At 36.7% G+C, this 22,811-nt stretch overlaps 1 protein-coding gene across 1 annotated transcript in view; it reads left to right on the top strand.

Moving 5' to 3' along the window:
• Nucleotides 1-22,811, top strand: part of KPNA1 (karyopherin subunit alpha 1) — a 68,065-nt gene that overhangs the window by 37,105 nt on the left and 8,149 nt on the right. The window contains exons 5-12 of the mRNA XM_043473136.1: nt 1,648-1,742; nt 9,802-9,933; nt 10,926-11,014; nt 11,361-11,460; nt 12,003-12,166; nt 13,624-13,702; nt 18,974-19,099; nt 20,593-20,720. Coding sequence (XP_043329071.1) covers nt 1,648-1,742; nt 9,802-9,933; nt 10,926-11,014; nt 11,361-11,460; nt 12,003-12,166; nt 13,624-13,702; nt 18,974-19,099; nt 20,593-20,720 — 913 coding nt within the window. The remainder of the gene's footprint in view (nt 1-1,647; nt 1,743-9,801; nt 9,934-10,925; nt 11,015-11,360; nt 11,461-12,002; nt 12,167-13,623; nt 13,703-18,973; nt 19,100-20,592; nt 20,721-22,811) is intronic.

Genomic DNA, 22,811 nt, shown 5'->3' with positions numbered 1-22,811 from the left:
CTCTTTTTTAAGAAAAACTTAAAGTATCACTTGGAAGAGTAGTGATTGTTGATTTTAATGTTAGCAATTTATTGCTGATTTAAGTATGGATTTATTAGTGGACAGGATAACTGCTTTTTTTTTTTTTGTATAATTAGAGTAGGATGAGATAGGATACTTCTTGTCTTCTGGGCACGTAAGAACTCTGGAACTCTAAGCCGTATGGAAATATTGATAGTAAATACTTAAAATAATTGGCCTTCCTCCCCGTCCCCCAATAGTAGGTTATGGTTATTTGGAATCATTAGTGATAAAGTAATATATCTCTTGAGGATAACTAGAATTAAAATGTACCACCATAGCAAAAGATAATTGTCTTGTGCACAGCAACCTGTTAAAAATACCTCCCTCTCCCTGTCCCCTTCAAAAAATGTCTTAACTCTTTTTAGCATTCTGAGATGGTTTTCTCAGACAGTGTGGCTTTCTGAGGCCTTTCACCACTGTGCTACTTCACTGCCTGTATTCTGGTTTTCCAGCCATTCTTAAAATGTGATAATTAGAATATGATACTTACTACATTCTTATTACTCTAAAGTGTGGTGGGAAATTGTCTTCTTTGTCTTGAAACTATATATTCCAATAATGTACTTCAGGCTAGCATCATTTATTTTGATGGCCATGGCATAGTAATGTTTCTTTGTCTTTTCAACAGTCTATATGCCCTAATACTTTCCTTTATGGACTGTTTTTAGGTTTTGTCTGTGTAGCCATGTGAATTTTTAAAATGGCTCTAAAAGCTGAATGTTGCTTTATCCCTGTTGTTTCATTGCCAGCTTGGCTTATTGTTCTTTCTGTAATCTAACATATTAATGACTTCATTTTTATTGTAATCATCAAATTTATTTGTTGTGTTTATATGAATGGTTGATAAAAATGTTGACCCAGGCAGAGAATATGTCATTAGAGCTTGCTCTAAATTAACATTGAACCATTAGTCATCTCTTTGCAGTGAGTCCATTGACTTTGCTAAGAGTCCCTAGTAGTACTGTCATCAGCTGCCGTTTTTCTTGCAGAGCTACATGAATGTCATCAAAAACTTCGTCAGATCTCGCTGAAATTACAATGCTGATTGTTTAGGACATTTCTTACCTATTTACCCAACATATTTCTGTTGACTGACTTTGTTTATAAGATACTCTATTGTCATAAATGAAAATCAGATGAATTTGGCAAGTCATTCTTATTTTTGTTGGCCCCTACTTATCACTACAGCTGTAAAATTAGATCCTGTAAGCACAGAATCTCCTAATCCAGTTTCTTAAGACAATTTATGTTTAAAAAAAAAAAAAAGACTTAACAGTGTTTGTCTTTTGATGTTTTTCCCCTACTTTCTAAGTTTTCTAAAATAATAGAGGCAGTGATTTTCGATTTTTAGAAATTCTGCCCATCATTTCATGTTAAGGCTTCCCTTATTTTGAAATCTTCTAAGTTACCCTAGTTTCAAAGTGACCGAACTCAATTTTACATTTTTTTTTCTTTTTTAGATTTCCAACATGAAAGAGATGCTAAAATTGAGGGAGGGATATTATGAAGTAAGTTTGAGCTTTATAAAGTCCTTGACTTGAAATCAAAGGATTGTTTTTCTTCTTTTATTTTATGGGGAGACAGAACCTAATCCTCCTATTGATGAAGTCATCAGCACACCAGGAGTAGTGGCCAGGTTTGTGGAGTTCCTCAAACGAAAAGAGAATTGTACACTGCAGGTGCGGACCATTTTCATTTCTTGCCTCATATTTTAATTTCCATTGCAAACTTATGTTTTGTATACAGATTTGTTACTTATTTTAATCTAGTTGAAGGATTAATTTTTTGATAGTGATGTTCTAGACAACCCATTGCAAGCTGCTTTCATATCTTTGTAAACATCCAGGTCCTTGGTTTTACTGTTTAAAATTCTTGTCATTTTTACTCATGTAAAAGATTATATTTTATGATGACTATGGATCATACTTAGCTGGGAGGGAATTGTTTGCAGTAGCGGACGACCCAGTAAGGACCTAATGTGGACTCTGTAAAATTTGGTTTTGAAGGATTTTTAGATTATACTTGTTGGCTTTTTCGGGGCTTTGTTACATGGACTAGATCAGAGACTCACTGATTCCCAAACCTGGTTCTAATTAATCCTCTTCCCCACCCATCCCAAAAGAGTTGACAAGGACGTAGCCTTGTTGGGAATCTGTGCTTTCTTCTGTGTTAATTTACTCTGTCAATACTGTTGTATAGGAATTCCAAGAGAAAATTCTACAACTTTGGTGTTAGATAATTTTTAGAGTAAAAGAACCATGAACTGACTCGCATCTTGGGAGTTATCTAGAAATTTAAAAATACTATATTGTTTCTGAATAAAGTCAGATCTTAAGTAAACTGGTACTTTTTCAGTAGTTAGACTTCCTTATAGTAACCAGCTGAATCAATTTCTGTGTTATTCTTTAACAATTTGTGTGATTCCTAAATTCTCACTTGTAGGATCTTTTCTGAGGGGCTCAAGCCCTTTAGAAAGATTCTGCAACTATAAACATCAGTTAGGTACCATGCAGATTACAAAATGGCTTATTTTTCCAAGTAGATACTTGCTAATAACAAGTTAATCATAAAGATAACTTTCACCCTCTTGTGTATTACCTTTGCCTTACTCTAAGGCTACAATAAGGACTGGAGTATTGTTTTTAATAAGGAATAGCTCCTGTCCCCAGGTTCCTTACTGTCCAGAGCACTATTGATAATTCATAAGCTTGATGCTTTGTCTTGATATTTTCTCTCCTTTCTTCCCATCCCATCTTTCTCTTTCTTTTACTCTTTGTTGCGGTGATGAGTTCCTTCCAGAGGAAAAACAAGAAATCCAGAAAAGGTAGAGTACTTCAGTGTCCCATCAGTTTTCTTCTCCAGTTTGACACTTACTAATTCCCAAGTTCATTTGAATTAAGATTCTGTTTTGCTAGCTGCCTTCTGGATTGTAATTCTGGTCCCCATCTGAGGCCAGGATCACCATACACCTGGAAAATAATCAGGTTCACCTAGAGAGCAAAGAAAGAGGACTTTCTCAGGAAAAAAGGGAAATCCAGACTACCAACACTGCAGAGATTAGAGCCTGAGCCCCTAAGCAACCTGTCAAGAGAACCAGAGGGACCAAATGAAGAGCCTTACTGCAGTTTATCATTTGAAAAGCTTTATAGGAAGAGGGAGGTAGGGAAAATTACCATTTTGTTCATGTGAAAATATGTTTCTGTCCTGTCCCTGACAGCAAGAGTAATTTGGAGATCCTAAATTTACTCTTGAACTTAGTTTTTAGTAGATGGTTGAAGAGGTCCAGTTCCTTAATGCATTCATTAAAGGCAGATGGTATATTTAGTCCTAAGATGAAATATGTCAGAGAATTGGATCTTTCCCCATTCCTACCCTCTCCAGTCCTCCCTAAAGAGCACAGTGTATTCTCTCAGACAATTCCATCTCCTAGCTGACACTTGTAAATTCTACATCATTTTGATTTTGTAATCCTGGAGTTTGTATCTTAACATATCTGAAGACAAAAGCCTTCAGAAATCTCTAAATTTGCTTGTATCAAAATTATCAGAGTCCTCCCTTGTACAGACTATTAATTAAGCTGAAAGATGAAGAAATGATTCCTCTGGAAGTGACCACCTCATGATTTTCACCTTAGCAATCCAAAGACTGAGCGAGAAAACAAAACTGTCATCATCCTCGGATTTTCTTCTGTGTACATTTAACATAGTATTCTTTCTCCAGTGTGACTAATGGGTAATCTTGACTACCCCAAAAGCAGAAGGAAATAACTATATGCCAAGAGGCTTCGTGGTCAAATAATTAGGTATACTCTGGGAGGCTTGGAGGGTACTCCTTCCTCTGTCTCCTTGGAGAGCACTAGGATGTGAGTTGTCACTGATACTCCTACCTGCATATTAGAAATCTGAATAGTGTGTCTTTTGGAATGAGATGTTTACCATTTCTCTTCCAGAAAGAGAGTAATAATATATAGTCATGATAACTTAACTCACTAATAAATCCTTGGACAAATGTAACCCCTTCATTCCATATACAAAGAACTGTGGATCCTAGTGAAGGGTTTCTTCACTGTCTTTCTGGCTTTCCTCATCCCAAACCAATGGGGTGTTGCAAACCAAGGTGATAAAAATGCCTGCTTTTGGCAGTGCTACCTAAATACTCACTTGCCCTCAAATGAGTTGATCATGAATGAAATCTAGGACTTTTGGAAGCAGACTGTGCCATTTAACTAACAGTGTTCTCAAGCTTGGTAACATGTAGGCCTCAGAATACTTGAGCCCTTGACATGAGATTGGTTTGCCTCATGGTGTATTCCCTGGACCCACTTTGTTTGCATTTTTGAGTCCAGGTCCAAAATTTTTGTACTGTCCTTTGCAGTGCTGAGATGTATCCCCAAACCTTCTTATATAGAAGCTTACAAAAAAAGCTAGAATATAAGTAAATTGCCTCCTAGTTCCAGTCGTTAAATAGATATTCCTCTTAAAGTTGTAAATTTGAGTTAAATTTGTTTAGTTTTCCCATTTCTACCTTTCTTGTTGACACTAAAAGCTTAATGTGATAAACTGCAGTAAGCCTTCATCCTCCTATGTTTAAACCATCTTCATTGAGCCCTCTACCTATCTTGAAAGGTTGCTCAGATCACTCAGGCACTGTTCTCTCCAGAGTTTGATATCTGGGTTTATTTTTCTGATGTGAGCCTCTCTTTTCACTTGCTCTCCAGGTGAGCCTGGCATTTGCTAGGAACCAGAGTGGAACCGGCAAAGTGGCCAGCAACAGAGTCCTGATCCAAATGGAGAAAGGGAACCAGGCGTACTTCAACCTGGAGTGGGAAACTTGATAGGAGGTCAGAAGTACTTCAGTTTTGGATTCTCATTTTCCTTATTTAAGGAACTGGGCACCGAAAGGTAGAGATTGAGAAGGGAAAGAGAGAACATATCAAGTCTTTAGTGTGCCCTTCAGATTTCAGTTGTAGGCTTATTTAGAAATTTCTGGACAGTGAAAAATAAGTGAAATTACAATTTGTAAGCAATCACAGCTGCATGACAGGTTGTTTCCTGACATGATGCCATTCTTAGAACACTAAGAATATAGTAGTTTAGAACAACAAAGAGGAGTAAAGGTTATAGTTATTTTGGGTATTACTTCTGATGGTACCATTTCTTGAATTTTTTTCATTTCATCATGTTGCTGAGTTTTTTTAAGTTGCATGGTTACTTACTTAGATTACCTTTTCTGGCCATTTCTATATAACTTTATGCAGTTGTTTTTGGAATCAACTCTCATGTTAGAATCTAGTCTGGGACCTGAGGCTGAAACATTCACCCCACTCAAAAAATAATGACTGTAATACCCAGTGAAAGAGAAACATAGTTCAAAGTTCACCCAGTTTTTAAAAAACATACTTACATATTAAATACATGTAAACACAAGAAGAAAGTTGGTTCTTATAACACTTTAATAGGAGTTTAACTCATGGGGAATTCTCAGCCTGTCCCTCCCTTTCTCTCTCTTTCTGTTTCTGTCTCTCACATACATACATAGATGTCACACATATACACATTGGTATAGAAAATTACACAAGCAGAGCTTGGTAAGTTTTTACAAGATAAACATCACAGTAATCTTCTCCGTGTTTGTGTGTGTATTTTAATGCCTCATTAATCCATGAATATGATTTGGTTTTCAGTGGCTCTCTGGTTATGGTTATTCATCTCCTTCTATTCATTACCATCTGGTTATGGTTATTCATAACTTATTATGGTTATTCATAACTTATTCATTACCATCCAGTAATGGTAAAATTACTTTCTGATTTCCATTCTCACTAGGAGAGTCTTTGACTCTTCTTTGGATTCAGGTTATAATCGTTACGTACTTCTTAGTAATAAACATAACTCTGGTACGTTCTTTTGTTGAAAAGTCCTAATTTCCAATTTCCTTCCATTCGTGTTCTGGCTGTTACTTACTTTTTCTCCATTTTACTAGTTGTTATCACTCTACTTTGTTTTGCTTCTCCATTTTATTCACCTCATTGGCATCTAGAATTCTTTCTCTGGGAGACCTTTGGTGCTAAACCTCATCAAACAGCAGTTTGAATTCTGGGAGCAATCAGTATTCTAATTTCTTCTTATTGATAACTCTCTGTGTGTGTTGTGATCAGTCGCTTCAGTCATGTCTTGACTCTCTGTGACCCTATGGACTGTAACCTGCCAGGCTCCTTTGTCCATGGAATTTCCCAGCAAGAATACTGGAGTGGATTGCCATGCCCTCCCTTCAGGGGATTTTCTCAAGCCAGGGATTGAACCCTCATCTCCTGCATTGCAGGCAGATTCTTTACCACTGAGCCACCAGGGAAGCCCTTATAACTCTTTAATATATTGTTTATCTACTCAGGTTGTTGTTACCATTTCTTTTGCATCAAAATCTCACTGCAAACCTTTTCTCTCTTTGATATAGATTGCTGTCTATGCTGATTTTACTCATTTTTTACAGGTTGCTTTTCCTCCAAATTTTCGTATTTTTGACTTGTTCTCAGATGCTGATGACTCTTTGTTGAATTTGGAGCCTTCCTTCTTGTAGGAGAGTTTGCTTTTGTACTCACTTCAAATGTTTCTCTTAAACTAGTTAATTTTCCTAGTAAGCAAAAGAAACTACTTTGTAGGTGAACTGTGTTCCTTTTAGCTTTTCCTAAATAATCTGGCATGTCATTAATCAAAATTGCTTGCCCTGGATACTGAAACTACAAGCCATTGAAAGGCTTTTGTCATTATTACAGGTGTGTTTCAGAGAGGAAGCTGACTTGGTTCATAAGCCTACTAGATTAGGAGACTGTAATCTATTTTAATAGTTTTGACTTACATTACTCAAATCATTAGTGATCATTGGATATTTTGCTGATAGTTTCCTCATTCATAAACTAGAAAAGCTAGGCGTCTCTGTCTGGGTGGTTGTAAGGAACACCTAAGAGTATGTGACTAATGCTTTTAAAATATAAAGGCCTGTATAAATGTCAAGTTTCAATTCAGACAGATTGAAAAGGGCTTGAACATTGGTTTGGGTAGTAATTTAATTACAGAGGTGATTTAAGATGAGTTTATTTTGTTATATTCAGTGTTTAAAAGTCTTCTGAACTTATCAGTTCAGTTCAGTCGCTCAGTCATGTCCGACTGTTTGTGACCCCATGAACTGCAGCATGCTAGGCCTCCCTGTCCATCACCATCTCCTGGAGTCCACCCAAACCCATGTCTGTTGTGTTGGTGATGCCATCTATCATCTCATCCTCTATTGTCTCCTTCTCCTCCTGCCCTCAATCTTTCCCAGCATCAGGGTCTTTTCAGATGAGTCAGCTCTTCACATCAGGTGGCTGAAGTATTGGAGTTTCAGCTTCAACATCAGTCCTTCCAATGAACACCCAGGACTGATCTCCTTTAGGATGGACTGGTTGGATCTCCTTGCAGTCCAAGGGACTCTCAAGAGTCTTCTCCAACACCACAGCTCAAAAGCATCAATTCTTTGGCACTCAGCTTTCTTTACAGTCCAACTCTCACATCCATACATGACCACTGGAAAAACCGTAGCCTTGATTAGATGGATCTTTGTTGACAAAGTAATGTCTCTGCTTTTTAATATGCTGTCTAGGTTGGTCATAACTTTGCTTCCAAGGAGTAAGCGTCTTTTAATTTCATGGCTGCAGTCACCATCTGCAGTGATTTTGGAGCCCCCCAAAATAAAGTCAGCCATTTGTTTCCCCATCTGTTTGCTATGAAGTGATGGGACCAGATGCCATGGTCTTAGTTTTCTGAATGTTGAGCTTTAAGCCAACTTATTCACTGTCCTCTTTCACTTTCATCAAGAGGCTCTTTAGTTCTTCACTTTCTGCCATAAGGGTGGTGTCATCTGCATATCTGAGGTTATTAATATTTTTCCTGGCAATCTTGATTCCAGCTTGTGCTTCTTTCAGCCCAGCGTTTCTCATGATGTACTCTGCATATAAGTTAAATAAGCAGGGTGACAATATACAGCCTTGATGTACTCCTTTTCTTATTTGGAACCAGTCCATGTCCAGTTCTAACTGTTGCTTCCTGACCTGCATACAGGTTTCTCAAGAGGCAGGTCAGGTGGTCTGGTATGCCTGTCTCTTTCAGAATTTTCCACAGTTTGTTGTGATCCACACAGTCTTTGGATCCACAAAGGCTTTGTCATAGTCAATAAAGCAGAAATAGATGTTCTTCTGGAACTCTCTTGCTTTTTCGATGATCCAGCAGATGTTGGCAATTTGATCTCTTGTTCCTCTGCCTTTTCTAAAACCAGCTTGAACATCACGGATCACGTATTGCTGAAGCCTGGCTTAGAGAATTTTGAGCATTACTTTACTAGCATGTGAGATTATAGTAAAGAGTTATCATGCAAAAAAAAGTCCCTTTAACTGTGGTGTTCCTAGTCTGGCCTCCCTGCTGCTGTAATATCAGTGTCCTAACTGTCTATCAGACCACTTTATTTCACTTCTGTATTTCACACTTACAGGTTTCTTTGAATATCCCCTTCTTTAAGTGTCTTCTTTTATGAATTTACTGTCATTCATTCATGTATCTTTGGACTGTGCTAAGCAGATTGCTTTCCCATTTCTTTCATTTCCCCATACCCCAAGTGATTGATTTATTTTTCTATATGACAGCTACCTTTCAGTAGACCCAAAAGCTTACGAATCACAGCTCCATTTTTTGATGATTTTTATATTGAGATTCTCATTCAAGTGGCATGTCTCTGAATTTTTTTGTCCCCACATATATGCTTCATTAAAGAATATTAAATAGGAGACAGAACAGGAGAAGGAAATAAAGCTGAAGTTTAATTAAGAACTCTAAATAGGAGTTCATTCTTGGATTTCATTTTATTGGGCTAAAGAGTCAAGGTACCATAGAGACGTGTACAATTAATAATGTGATTTTTTTTTGTTGGCTATAATTTCCTTCATACCTTCTGTTTACCAGTTTATTAACCTTTAGGAATGCTCTTTTTAAAAAAGTCGCACCTCTGTTCCTTGGTTTGAAGGCTGCTCATTTATTGGAATCTAGAGCTGCCATTTCTGTTTGTTGTATGCCTATTAACTCCTTTTGGTCTACTTAATCATTTAAATTGTCCTCTGCCTTTTTCACTCTGCCCTTATTTTATACATTTTACACTAGTATTCTTTCCCCATTTCACTTTTCCCATTTTATAGAAACTATTCAATTTTGTTTTTTATTAGATAATAAACATGGTTTAAGGCCAAAAGGTACATAAAGGTTTTACTCTAATGTGTTTATCCTTCTTGTACTTGTTTCCCATTCACCCAGACCTCTCCATGTAAGTAGCAGGTATTTACAGTTTATTGTGATTCCTTCAAGAGATATCTTGTGCAATAAGTAAATTAATGCATATGTTCTTTCTTAACCCTTTTGAAAAATACAGTACGGTACCAAACACTCCCTCATTCTTCTTATGGTCTCATGTCAGCTCTACCTTGATCTGAAATTTTAGACACCTGATCAGTATTCCTGATGAAGGTTATTTCTTTGGGAAGTCTTCTATTAAATTAGTATATTTACCTGATAGATTATGTTCAAATAATGATCTCAGATTCTTTCTTCATGCATAGAGGACAGGTGTTTTGTTTTGTTTTTTTTAAAGAAAACCTTGTTGTTGTAAGTAAACAACCTATTAAATTCTACTAAGATAATGAAATTATTTTTATCTTTATAGTTTGAATCAGCTTGGGTACTGACAAATATTGCTTCAGGAAATTCTCTTCAGACCCGGATTGTGATTCAGGCAGGAGCTGTGCCTATCTTCATAGAATTGCTCAGCTCAGAGTTTGAAGATGTCCAGGAACAGGTAAAAGATGAAATAAGTAAAAAGAAGCAGGTTAAAGAATACAGTTTTTCCCTGAGTCTTATATTTAAGAGTCTTAGTTTTACCACTTGGATATGACAGTTCATGGTTCTCACATGGAGTGTTCCAGAAATCTAAACTTAACCTAAATAGGAAGTTTCATAGTGAATATAGGCAGAATTTCTCCTAGAAACATAAAACTGTTTTCCCCTCCAGCCCTGAAGTTCCTCAAGTCTTACACATGCACGTTGTAGACATGTGAGCAGTTTGTTTTTGGTGATGCTCTGGTGTTGATTGAAGTAGCAAGTCTTTGTCACTTTTGTGCAGAAAATCACTTAGAGAAAATGCGTTTTTAATTATCACAAACTTTGTCAAACTCATAAATACAAATTAAATGAGTACGATTTTATTCTACAACTTTATTAAGGTATAATCAACCTACAGTAAACTGCATATGGTTAAAGTGTATAATTTGTAAGTTCTAACATATGTGTGTACCCATGAATGATTAGTCGATTGCTAGTATATCCACCTGCCAAAATTGAGTCAAGTTTTTTGCATTTATATTGCTCTTAATTTCTTGGCTCACTGTTTTCTTTTGTAAGCAAGCTTAAAATACATTTTAAATCAGCTGAGTAAACCATTTGGATCTCTGCTATGTTCCAAGGGCTGCATGGAATGTTACTTAAGGATAGGACCCCCTAAGGTAAAGAATATATATAAGAACTGGTACCTCTTTTTAATGACTTCACTACCATGAGTATATTCACATGTATATTTTTAATATTACTGATCTTCTACCAGTCCCATAACAGTTTCATTTGATTCCCTGATGAGTGAGCTTAGTGGTGTTAATAGTTAATGTCCATGTACAATATGTTGATTAGCTACTGTATTATTTTGTAAAGAGTTTTTATAGTATGTTGGCATCTTTTTTGAAAGAAATATGAGAACATATTTCTGCAGCCTGTCATTAATGAATAATTCTTTCACAGGCAGTCTGGGCTCTTGGCAACATTGCTGGAGATAGTACCATGTGCAGGGACTATGTCTTAGACTGCAATATTCTTCCCCCTCTTCTGCAGTAAGTTTCTTTCTTTTTTGTGAGTATTGAATATATGGGGAGTTTCTCAGAAACGAGTGCATCTTTGGAAATCATTTTGGATTTCCTAGTGTTGCTTTTCATTACAAATATTTTCTTACTAACTTGTTCAGCTCATTTCTTTGGGCACTCTCTGTTACTCAGGTGTGTAAAAAGAAGTGCCAAAAATCTGAACTCTTTGTGTTAGAATTAAACTTTATTGTTCTGGAGAAGAGCTATTTGAAGACATCTGTCTATCAATAGCATTAAGTGGTTAAATATTTATCATATGCTTTCAGAGAATTGATGCCCATTATATCATTTACCAGTTGCATCATTATGCTTATAGGTTATTTTCAAAGCAGAACCGCCTGACTATGACCCGGAATGCAGTATGGGCTTTGTCTAATCTCTGTAGAGGGAAAAGTCCACCTCCAGAATTTGCAAAGGTAAGGACTATGTGGGAAATTGGCAGAAAAAGTACAGTTAAAAGAGTGTAGCAACTATTGTTAATGTGAATAGAAAGAATGATTTTTGATAAACTAAAATGTTAGAATTTTGTTTCTAGAAAACTAGGTCTTTGTTTTTGTTTGAATTTGGAATAAATCTCACTGCCTGTAGAAAGCTCTGAACTAACCTTAAAATGTGGCATTTTTTGTTCATAACAAAGTATCTAAAATGTAGAATTTCCTAGCTTTAGCTGGGAAAATTGCTTTATCTGTGATCCACAGAGAGTGTTTTGACAAGGAATCCCACCCTGAAAATTGGTATATATTAAACTTCGCTCTTTGAAATTGTTTTCCTTGGGCTCTGACTATTGTCAAAGTAAACCGCAAGGTGGAAATGTCATTTGGCCACTTATTACTCCATCTCTAGAAGTATTAATCACCCCAGAAGTCACCAGGTGTGTGCCTGGTTGCTTTCTGGATCCCCACTCCTCACTTGCTTTTATTTTATTGAATTTCATAATCATGTCACCTTTCCTTTACAGGTTTCCCCTTGTCTGAATGTGCTTTCCTGGTTGCTGTTTGTCAGTGACACTGATGTACTGGCTGATGCCTGCTGGGCCCTCTCATATCTGTCAGATGGACCCAATGATAAAATTCAAGCAGTCATTGATGCAGGAGTATGTAGGAGACTTGTGGAGCTGTTGATGTAAGATATCTTTAAGAAAGTGTGTGTGTTCTTTTGTCTCTCATACTAGTTTTCTAGTTGCTGATACTCAAATATTAATGTATTATACTGATTCATTGTGCTTTGGGCTACTGTCCTTTGTTACTCTTTATATTCACATTAAATCTGTTTGTTTTTTTGTTTTGAGGGTTATAAAGAGTCTCTTATTCTTCCTCTGTGAGCAGCCCTTCAGCAAAAACATTTGGAAAACTCTGAACTATTTAGTTCTAGCTCATACTTAATATTCTGAGACAAACCACTGGATAGCAAACTTATCTTTTGTCTCATGTAGTCTAGGCTCAGTTAGTCTAAGCTCTTTAAAGCTTATAGACTGGTGTCAGACTTTGAATTTCATTTGCTATATATCTTTGGATCCCTTTCATTTATGAAGTGGAAGATTTACTGATGGCATAACTAATTTGAGACTGTATTAATCAAATTTTTAGAAAATACTATTGAAGAAAAAATTAGAGTGATAACATAATTGGGAAATAGTATAATTACAAGCCATGTGAAATTTATTGGAGTAAGTATAAAGTAGATGGAAGGAAACATTGTTCCAAAGATGACACATGGAATGGGTTAGATAATATAATATATAGAGTATAAAACTCTGTGATGATAGCTGGCCACAGACTGGGTATAGATCAGTAGCATAATGCTTTTGTGAATTAAAAGCAATGTGATGCTGGAGGAGTCAGAAGTACAGCATTCAGAATCTCAGAAGTAATCTTTTGTACTCTTTAATGACTTTTACTATATATTTTAACATTTCTTTTTGGTCATCAGATCTTAAATGTGAAGAAACTGGCATAGTTTTGAGAAGAGTGATCAATCTCATTAAATGGGAGAGAAAATAAGATATTTAAGGAAAGTTAAAGGATATTAACTTATTTAGCGTGAAGTCAAAACTTAATATCTGTCTTCAGATATGTAGAAGATTTTAGAGGGAGTTTTCAGACCACTAAGTTAGCTGAAGTTTAGTAGAAGGAGTTTAGTATTTGAAGTATGGAGCCTGACTCATTTTCAAGGTAGTTCAACTGTTGACATGTTTTTATTTCTGTGAAAATGAAATGATTGTAAAACTTTAAAAGTGCTATGTAAATGTTACTGTTGCTCTCTATTATCTCAGCAACCATGGAAACCAAGTAAAGAGTAAATGAAACCTGTTTTAAAGAATGAGAGGAAAAACTTGGACTCTAGGTGATGAAATACTTGGGAAAGGTTTTTAGAACAGATTTGTAGCTTTTATCCAAAAATATTAAATGGAAAAACAGTCCTTCTTGGGTACACCAAAAACATTTCCTCATCCTGGTAGGGTTCCTTGTACCTTTCTGGTCCAACATACTATCACATATCTTTTGGGTTTTGGCTCTAAGGAGAGGGGATTACAGATGTTACTGTTGGATATAATACATCTTTTCTTTTTATGGTTGCAGGCATAATGATTATAAAGTGGTTTCTCCTGCTTTGCGGGCTGTTGGAAACATTGTCACAGGAGATGATATTCAGACACAGGTATGAATAAATGGTAACTTTTTTTTCCTTCCAAAATAGCACATTGACACCCCCACTGCCCCCACCACCAGTATGTTTCCATTATAGTATTTAACTCCATATTATTGGGGAGAATTGATACTTTGTTTCATTGATGTTTGTTAAATGTTAGCTTTGGTAGCTACTTTCAATACCTTCACTCTCTGTATCTCTGTCTTGATCTACTGCTTGGGTTCCTGAGGAGCCTGGTGGGTTCCTTGGGATCACAAAGAATCTGATACAACTGAGCTGCTGCCCGCCCCCCCCCCCCCCCCCCCCCCCACAGACACACACGCACACACACTAGTGCAACTTATCCTTTTGGTTAGATTTATTTCTCACTACTTCTACTTGAAGGGATTCCTGTGAGCATCAGAAGTTTCCAGTAGCATCCTTTCTGTCAGCTTCATGTCATCTTCCCTGGTAGCTTCCTCCATTTTGTACATGGTAAGTTTCCTGAGTGAGGAGGATCTGCACTCCTAGTTCTTAATGTTATCCTCTACTCCATTCAACTTTTATATCAAGATACATCACTCACGGTGGATTCTTCTAGCTGTTTTTATTCTTGATCCCTCAGATGCCTTGGCATCATCTTTGAAATTATCTTCCTAGGCTTCTGTGTTGTTGAAGTATTTTGGGTCTCTTGCCTCACTGACCATTTATTTTTCTTTAGCAAGCTCCTTTACCTGTTCATTTCTCTTCATGGGATTATCCTCTGTAGGGGATTAGGTTTCAGCTTTAGCTCTTTCTTAACCAGCTCTGACTTTCAGCAAGACATTTAATGTCTTCATTTTTCTCTTCTCTAAAATTAAGGAAACTTTGTTCTCAGATGTCTTCCAGCTCTTAATATTTACTTTAAAATTATTCTGTCCACAGAGAAACTGTTGTTTTTCCTGGTGTATCTCGCCCTTTGCTTATTTACGTTCCTGTCTTGGTGAATGACCCCAGCGGTTGCCCAAGCCAAAAACCTGGACGTTAGTTTGATTACTGCCTTTCTTTTATCTTTCTTATCAGTCACAAATGATGGTCATCTCTGCTTATTCCTTGCAGTGCTTAGTTCACACATTTTGTACTGTACTGTTCCCATGTCACCAGAAGGATGCTTGTAACATGCAAATTTGATCATGTCACTCTCTTAAAATGTTTTTATAGCCCCCGATTGTTGTTGAATAGTGTTCTAAGATCCTTTAAAGTCTGGTACCTGTATAATGAAATGCTGTGCAACAGAATGAAGAACCTGTTAAGCATGTTTTAATATATGGAATGTTTTTCAGGTTCTGTTGTTTAAAAAGGAAAACAAGGCACAGATTATTGTGTGGCATACATTACTATTTGTGTAAGAGTTGTGGAGAGGAGAGGAGAAAGAATATGTGTGTGTTTGTAATTGCATAAAATTTCTTAGGAAGCACACATAGGAAGCTAATAACGTTGGTTGTTTCTGTGGGTAGCTGGGGTATAGGAATGGAAAGGAAGCTTAAAACTTATATAGTCCTTTTTATTTTCTGAATCTTAAAACCATATCAGTGTATTTGCTATTGAAAAAAAGTTTGTCTACCCCTTCCCATGCCATGTTCTATGCTTTTGCCTTGTTTATTCCTATGTAATAGCTGTGATACACCCGAGTTCTGAGATTTTACACAGAGCTTGCTTCCCTCAGCATGGAATATATGTCTCCATCCCCCATCTCTGGTCTGACCAGTCCCTCCCGCAAACTCGCACTCTGCCACTAATGTCTTGTCATTTTTCAAGTCTTGCTATTGATTTTCTCTGAGAAGCTAACTCTTAAATTAGGTGCTCCCTCCTTTGTTTCGTCCATCATAGCCCTTCCCACCGTATGATAGCTGTCTGCTAGATCGTAAGCTTACAGAGGTGGGACTGTGTCAGTCTTGTCCACTCTGTGCTTTTGTAATTGTCCCAGGCACAATGTACAGAGACTCAACAAATATTTACCTAATAAATGAAGTTCTGAATCTATATAGAGTTCTGGTCTCTCTCAAGTTCCAATAACATGTCTCTAGTACCTGTCTCACTTTATCTTCTCCCCCACAAAGTGAGTTCCAAGTTTTGATTTTTCCCACTTCAATTAATGGTACGATTTATTCACCCACTCTTGGAACTTGGCAGTCATGTTTGGTGTCTCTATCTCTCATACTTTTTTTTGATAGCAAGTCAGCAGGTCTTATGGATTCTTAGCGTTTTTATTGAATTTTGGCTGTGCTGGACCTTGTTGCTTTGTGTGGTCTTTCCCTAGTTGCAGCACACAGGGGCTGCTCTTCATTGTGGTGTGAGGGCTTCTCATTGCAGTGGTTTCTCTTGTGTGGAGCACGGGCTCTAGGTGTGCAGGATTCAGTAATTGTGACATACAGGCTCAGTAGCTTGCGGCTCATGGGCCCTAGAACATGCAGGCTTCAGTAGTTGCAGCATGCAGACCCTAGAGCCTGGGCTCAGTAGTTGTGCACAGCCTTTGTGGCATATGGAATCTTCCCAACCAGGAATCAAACTCATATCCCCTGCATTATTGGCAGGCGGATTCTTACCCACTGCGCCACCAGGCAAGTCCCTTTATTATTTCTAGGTCCACACCTGATTACCTTAGTTTGGGCCCTGTTTTCTCACGTACGGTGGTGGTTGCTGTACCTACCTTATTTATCCTCCTGCTTTCCCACGCATTTACCCCTCTCGGTGTATTCTTCCTAATAACTGCTTAATCTTCTCTAAAATAACTGTTCACATTATTTTCCTTCTAGAAACATTGAGCTTTAGTGCCTATGAGATAAAGAACCTTGAAAGACTTAGGAATTTGTACTGCAGTATTTTAGTTTCATTCTTCTTTCTAGCCTCCTGTTAATTTTGGGGGTACAGAACCTTTCCTTAATAGTTTCACTGATGTTTTCTTAATTCAGTGCTTTGTGATAGCTTATCAGCATTTTTTATTTTCTAATCCTTCCATATGCTTTGTCCTCCCTCTTCTTTGCTTATAAAATCCTATCTGAGTTTCAGAGTGTTTCCTCCCACCCTGTCCCATGAAGTCTTTTTTTTTTTTTCTTATTACTCTTTCTCAAGTAATTCTTTAACTTCTGACATGCTTATTTTCCACACCACATCTTCAGCATTTAACAAATTGCTTTGTGACTTTTTTATACTGTTATTTGGAATGACTGTACTTGTTAAACTACAAGTTTTGTTACTTTCTGAATTAGGCAAAATTGGCTTCATTTTAATTTTCATTTCTTTGTGAGGTAATTTGCTATTAAAATTGTAGTTTCTCTTATCATTTACATACTAAAGACAGCAACCTTTTCTGTTGCAAATGCTTTTACACATTGCTGTGCATTTTAATTTTCATGAATTTCTTGACATACAAAAATTTCTATTTGGTAAAATTTTAACTTTTCCCCTATAATTTCTTCTACTGTTTTTAATGCTTGGAAAGTCCTTCACTGTCCTCCAAACCAGCTGTTAACTGGCTAATTTATATTAATATTTTCTTCTGCTTTATGGTTTCTTTTTTATATTTACTCTCTAAATAGATTGCAAATTTATTTTAGTAACTGTTTGGGGTTAAGAATTGATTTAAAATTTTTTTTCAACTAGTTACCCCTTATTCTAGTTGTCCTTGTTGTTCAGTCTGTCACTTAAGTCCTGTCCAACTCTTTGCAACCCCATGAATTGCAGCACACCAGGCTTTCTGTGCTTTACTATCTCCCTGAGTTTGCTCAAACTCATGTCTGTTGAGTCAGTATTGCCATCCAACCATCTCACATCCTCTTTTACCCTCTTCTCCTCTTGCCCTCAATCTTTCCCAGCATCAGAGTCTTTTCCAGTGAGTCAGCTCTTCGCATCACGTGGCCAAAGTATTGGAGCTTTGCCTTCAGCATCAGACTTTCCAGTGAATATTCAGGACTGATTTCCTTTAGGATTGACTGGTTTGATCTTTTTGCAGTCCAAGGGACTCTCAAGTCTTCTCCAGCACCACAGTTTCAAAGTGTCAGTTCTTTGGCGCTTAGCCTTCCTTATGGTCCAACTCTCACATCCATTCATAACTACTGGAAAAACTATGGTTTTGACTATCTGGACCTTTGTCAGCAAAGTGATATCTCTGGTTTTAAATATGTTGTCTAGGTTTTTCATAGCTGTTCTTCCAAGGAGTAAGTGTCTTTTAATTTTGTGACTGCAGTCACTGTCCACATTGATTTTGGAACCCAAGAAAATGAAATCTGACAGTTTCCACATTATCCCCATCTATTTACCATGAAGTAATAGGACCAGATGTCATAATCTTAGTTTTTTTAATGTTGAGTTTGAAGCCTGTTTTTTCACTCTTCTCTTTGATCTTTATCAAGAGGTTCTTTAGTTCTTCACTAGAACCATCTATTAAATAAGACTACCAGTCAGTTAATCCTTTCTTGAAGAAAAAAGTATATATACTTAATTCTTTATAAATACTTGCATTTGTTTCTAGACTAGATATGCTGTTCTCTTCTTTAGGGGCTTCCCATGTGGCTCAACTGGTAAAGAATCCACCTACAGTGTGGGAAATGTGGGTTCAATCTCTGGGTTGGGAAGATCCCTTGGAGAAGGGAAAGGCTACCTACTTCAGTATTCTGGCCTAGAGAATTCCATGGAGTGTATAGTCCATGGCGTCGCAAAGAGTTGGACAGGGCTGAGTGACTTTCACTTTTCTCTTCTTTAATGATTGATTCTTGAGCCTGTCACATATTATTTTAACTTTATAACTTTATGATTTTAGTTTCTGGTAGAGTAGATTTCCTTGTTCACTTATATTTTTCTTACTTTCTTCAGCTTTGTAAGCTGTTTGATAGCTGGGGACATGTATTTTCAATGTTTGTATCCTGTAAAGCACCTGGTATTCTTAACTAAGTATATATTGATTTGTTGACTACCAGGTAGAGAGTCATCAGAAGACTTAAAAATCTGAGACCACTTAACTAATTTCTGGCCACTTACTGGAAAGATATTTTAATATGCTACAGGCATAGTAAAGTGAATAAGGCACATTGTGCTATATATTATGTTTAGCAGTTGTGAGTATATATAATGAAATTGCTTTGATAATCTTAGAAATGAATTCTTTTTAGCAGTGAATACTTTCTCACATGTGTAAAATTAAGTCTAAAATTTCAAGGAGAGATTTTTTTTTTTGCCTATTTTCCTAAAATAAAGTATGTGAGTTAGAGATTTACTTCTGTTTGGATCAATACAGTAAGTAACCTTTTCAAACTTTTCCTTCAGGTAATTTTGAATTGCTCAGCTCTGCAGAGTTTGTTGCATTTGCTGAGTAGCCCAAAGGAGTCTATCAAAAAGGAGGCATGTTGGACAATATCTAATATCACAGCTGGAAATAGGGCACAGATCCAGGTAATCTCATACCACCCATCTTTATTCTATATTTTTATTATTTAAGGGTTTTTTCAGTCAGCATTTAAAGTGTATGTGTGTGTGTGTGTGTGTATACTTTTTTTTTTCTTTCCATTATTGCCTTGGAGACCACTGATTTCCAATGCCGTCTTATTTAGTCTACTACTTTTTTTATTGCATTATAGAGGTTAAGTCTTTTTAGACTTATATTTATTTATTTTTTAATGGACTTGTGTTAGATTGCTTCAGTTTTTCACGAATCTTTGGGGACCTAGTTTTCTCTAAATGGTTATCTGCCCTTGATTTTTGTTCTTGTTTTAGTGGGAGAGTGACCCAACTGAGAGACCAAGTAGTGGGCCAGATGTTTCAGGATAGACCATGAGAAAGGCTGAAACAACAAAGTAGAACAGATATACTGTAGACTTTGAGCTGAGTAGAACTGTAGAGGTCATCTAATCCAACATTCTTGATTAAAGATGAAACTGAGGCTCAGAGAAATAAAATGATTTGCTCACAGATACCTTCAGTAAATGACAGAACCAAGATGAAGCATCTTTCCACGAAACTTTACTGATTTCCTTCAGTGGTATAATAGAAAGAGTTCTTGACCAGGAAAACATTGTTAGTCACCCCCCAGAAGGCTGTCAGGGACTGGGATTTATAGCTATGGCAATTTATAGCATGTTTTCAGCTGTAGTTTATTGTCTGCTACCATCAATTGTATAGTTTTTTGATACAGGAAATGATAACCCATTTTAGGTTCTTGAACTGAGGAGAAACATGAAGAAAGCAATTTGAGGAAGACTACTTAAGTATATGAGAGGGACTGAATAAAAGTACTCTGTCTAACTAAAGGCTATTCTGGTAATCTGGGTGGGAGGTTGTGGCTTGGAGTGAAAACGTGGCAGTGCTAAAGGAAAAGATGGACTTAGGATGTTCTGAATTGAGAATGTAAGGGAGACTTGGTGACTGATTGAATTTAGAATGAATAAATAAATACAAAACAGCCTTTGTGAACTAGAGAGGTTTGAAAAAAGACCTGATAGAGCAGATGATATGTTTAAGGTGGATAGCAGATGTAAACTAAGCTCTCAGCCACCTTGGACTGGAATTCCAGTGAGAAATGGGGACTGGAGCTGTAGAACACACATGTGAGAGTGGATGCTATGAAAGAAAGGAGAATGGCTGAGGAACAGAGAATTGAACCTTTAAAATTTGTTACTGTGAATGGAATAAGAGAGAACAATAAAAGAAAAGAACCCATGTAGAATAGAAAACTAGGCGATTACAAGGTCACAAACTCTAGGAAGGATGTTAGTGTTACTAAGTGTAGCCAAAAAGTTTGGGATAATGAGTAGTTAATTCTTTCTGGTGGATCTTTAACAGGGGAGGGACAACGTTAGTAAAGCTAGCTGAAAAGTTATAAGTAGCATCATGAACATTTTTACAACTCCTGTAATTTTGTTTTCTTTAATTTTTTTCTTTAATTGCAGACTGTGATAGATGCCAACATTTTCCCAGCCCTTATTAGTATATTACAAACTGCTGAGTTTCGGACAAGGAAAGAAGCTGCTTGGGCCATCACAAATGCAACTTCTGGAGGATCAGCTGAACAGATCAAGTAAGTACTAGCCAAGTAGTGCCTTGTAAAGAAAATCATTCTGTCTCCCAGTTAAGAATGCTCAACTCTGGCCTCTTGGAAGATTGTTATTATTTTCATAATTAGACTCGCATATATTTGATTTCTTAATATTTCGCCCATTCTTTATTGCTAAAGATAATTCTGGGACGTGAGAAGGAAGGCATAGTTGAGGTTTGAGGCCATTGAAATACTTATAGGGGTGACTTGAGCCTCCTCTGAAAGCTGTCTGATCAGAAACATTGTGGGTAGTCCAGTAGGTTACTTGTAGAATTCTTAAGAGTCTAACTTTAATAGCTAACTTGCTATTTCTTGTTTAGATGTCTTAATAATAGAAATGCACAGCCTTGAAAGAGAAGTATGAAAGTGCCAAATTCAGTAGGGGCAAGTCTCCTAAAGTACTATTATTTAGTAAAGGGAGAGATTTGTATTAGATTGAGACTTAAATGGCCCCTAGAGCAGCAATTTACGACCTTAATGGCTAGAGAATGCATAAATATGGATAGGGATCAATTCCTCAAAAGAATATCATATAATCAAATGCTTGATTATAGATATATCCTGCCTTAACGTACTTTGGGGAATTCAAATGAGAAGATGGTCACCAATGAGTGTTAAACCATTCACCTTTTCTACACATGTAACATGGGGGAAACATAGATACTTCTGATATTGTTTCTTTGTGGATTAAATGTAGGTGCTCAGCCAATGCTGACTTTTAGTGCTGTGTTCGGAATTTCAACATGAGAAGGTAAAGTAGTCCTAAGATTTCAGAAATTGATCAATTACAGAAAATCAGAGGTATATACCTGAAATAATACAATTTAAATAGATTAACACATGCAGTAGCTATTTTAGTAGAGTTCATCATGGATAGGTTAGTCAAGGAGGACTTCAAGTGGTCTTCAGAACCTATTTGTATGAGATTGAGTCTTTTTTAATCTTCAAAATTCTGGTTTGGAGTACTATGATTTTTAAATATGTCACCACCAGATGGCAGTAATATGAAGTAATATAGAAGTTATTAGAACAGTTGATGGGGCTTCCCAGGTGGCGCTCGTGATAAAGAACCTGGCTGCCAGTGCAGGAGATGTAAGAGACGCGGGTTCAATGCTGGGTTGGGAAGATCCCCTGAAGGAGGGCACGGCAACCCACTCCAGTGTTCTTGCCTGGAGAATCCCATGGACAGAGGAGCCTGGTAGACTGCAGTCATGGGGTTGCTCAGAGTTGGACATGACTGAAGCAGCTTAACACGCATGCACACAGAACAGTTGATAGTCAAGCTTTATGTTCAGATTCAGATTTGTAATTATTGTCACTATATTTTATACCAGTATGTTTTCTTAATTGACATAATAAAACTGTACATGTGTATATTTTAAAGACATTTAAAAAATACTATGGTATCCATCAGGAACTATTCAGGGTATTTTGCTCTGTTAGGAATGGAACGGCTCCTATCCCTTTTTAAAGTTCAGCATAGCCATTAGTAATAATGAAGTTAATTCTCAATCTCCTAGCCATTTTTTTCTTAATTAAAGAGTTATATTGAAAGATTATTATGAAAATATTACAGTCTAAATTATAGAAAATAAAATGACTTTATTACTGATAAAAGACATCTATGTGGCTTTTGCTTATTCTTGTTGAGAAGACGAGATTTAGATGCAAGAACCAGTTATGAATAACTTGGGAAATACTCAGAATTTTAGGTTAAATATAATCAAATGCTAATACATACTACAGTTCTTAAAACTGAAGGATAAATAATGTTGCCTGGAATTAAAGTTTCATAAAAGAGATGAAACTTGCCATTTGAGTAGAGATTTGGCAGTTTTAGAGGAGAGAATATCATGAAGAAATGTGCACAGTAAATGTTATTGGAAAAGGCAAATCAATCTCTCTATAGGCTATTATTTTGCAGGGATGAGGAATTAAATAATTGATAGACTTTGAAAACTGGGATGAAGGCTTTAATCTTGGATATAGGAAGACTTTGGAGTGTCTTTAATATTAAGAGTGATATGAAGAAGACAGTATTGTGAGGAGAGGAAAGAGAGCAGTTAAGATGCC

This window comes from Cervus canadensis, chromosome 7 (genome assembly GCF_019320065.1).
Source record: "Cervus canadensis isolate Bull #8, Minnesota chromosome 7, ASM1932006v1, whole genome shotgun sequence".
Classification (NCBI taxonomy): domain Eukaryota; kingdom Metazoa; phylum Chordata; class Mammalia; order Artiodactyla; family Cervidae; genus Cervus; species Cervus canadensis.
This window is presented reverse-complemented; position numbering and strand designations above follow the sequence as displayed.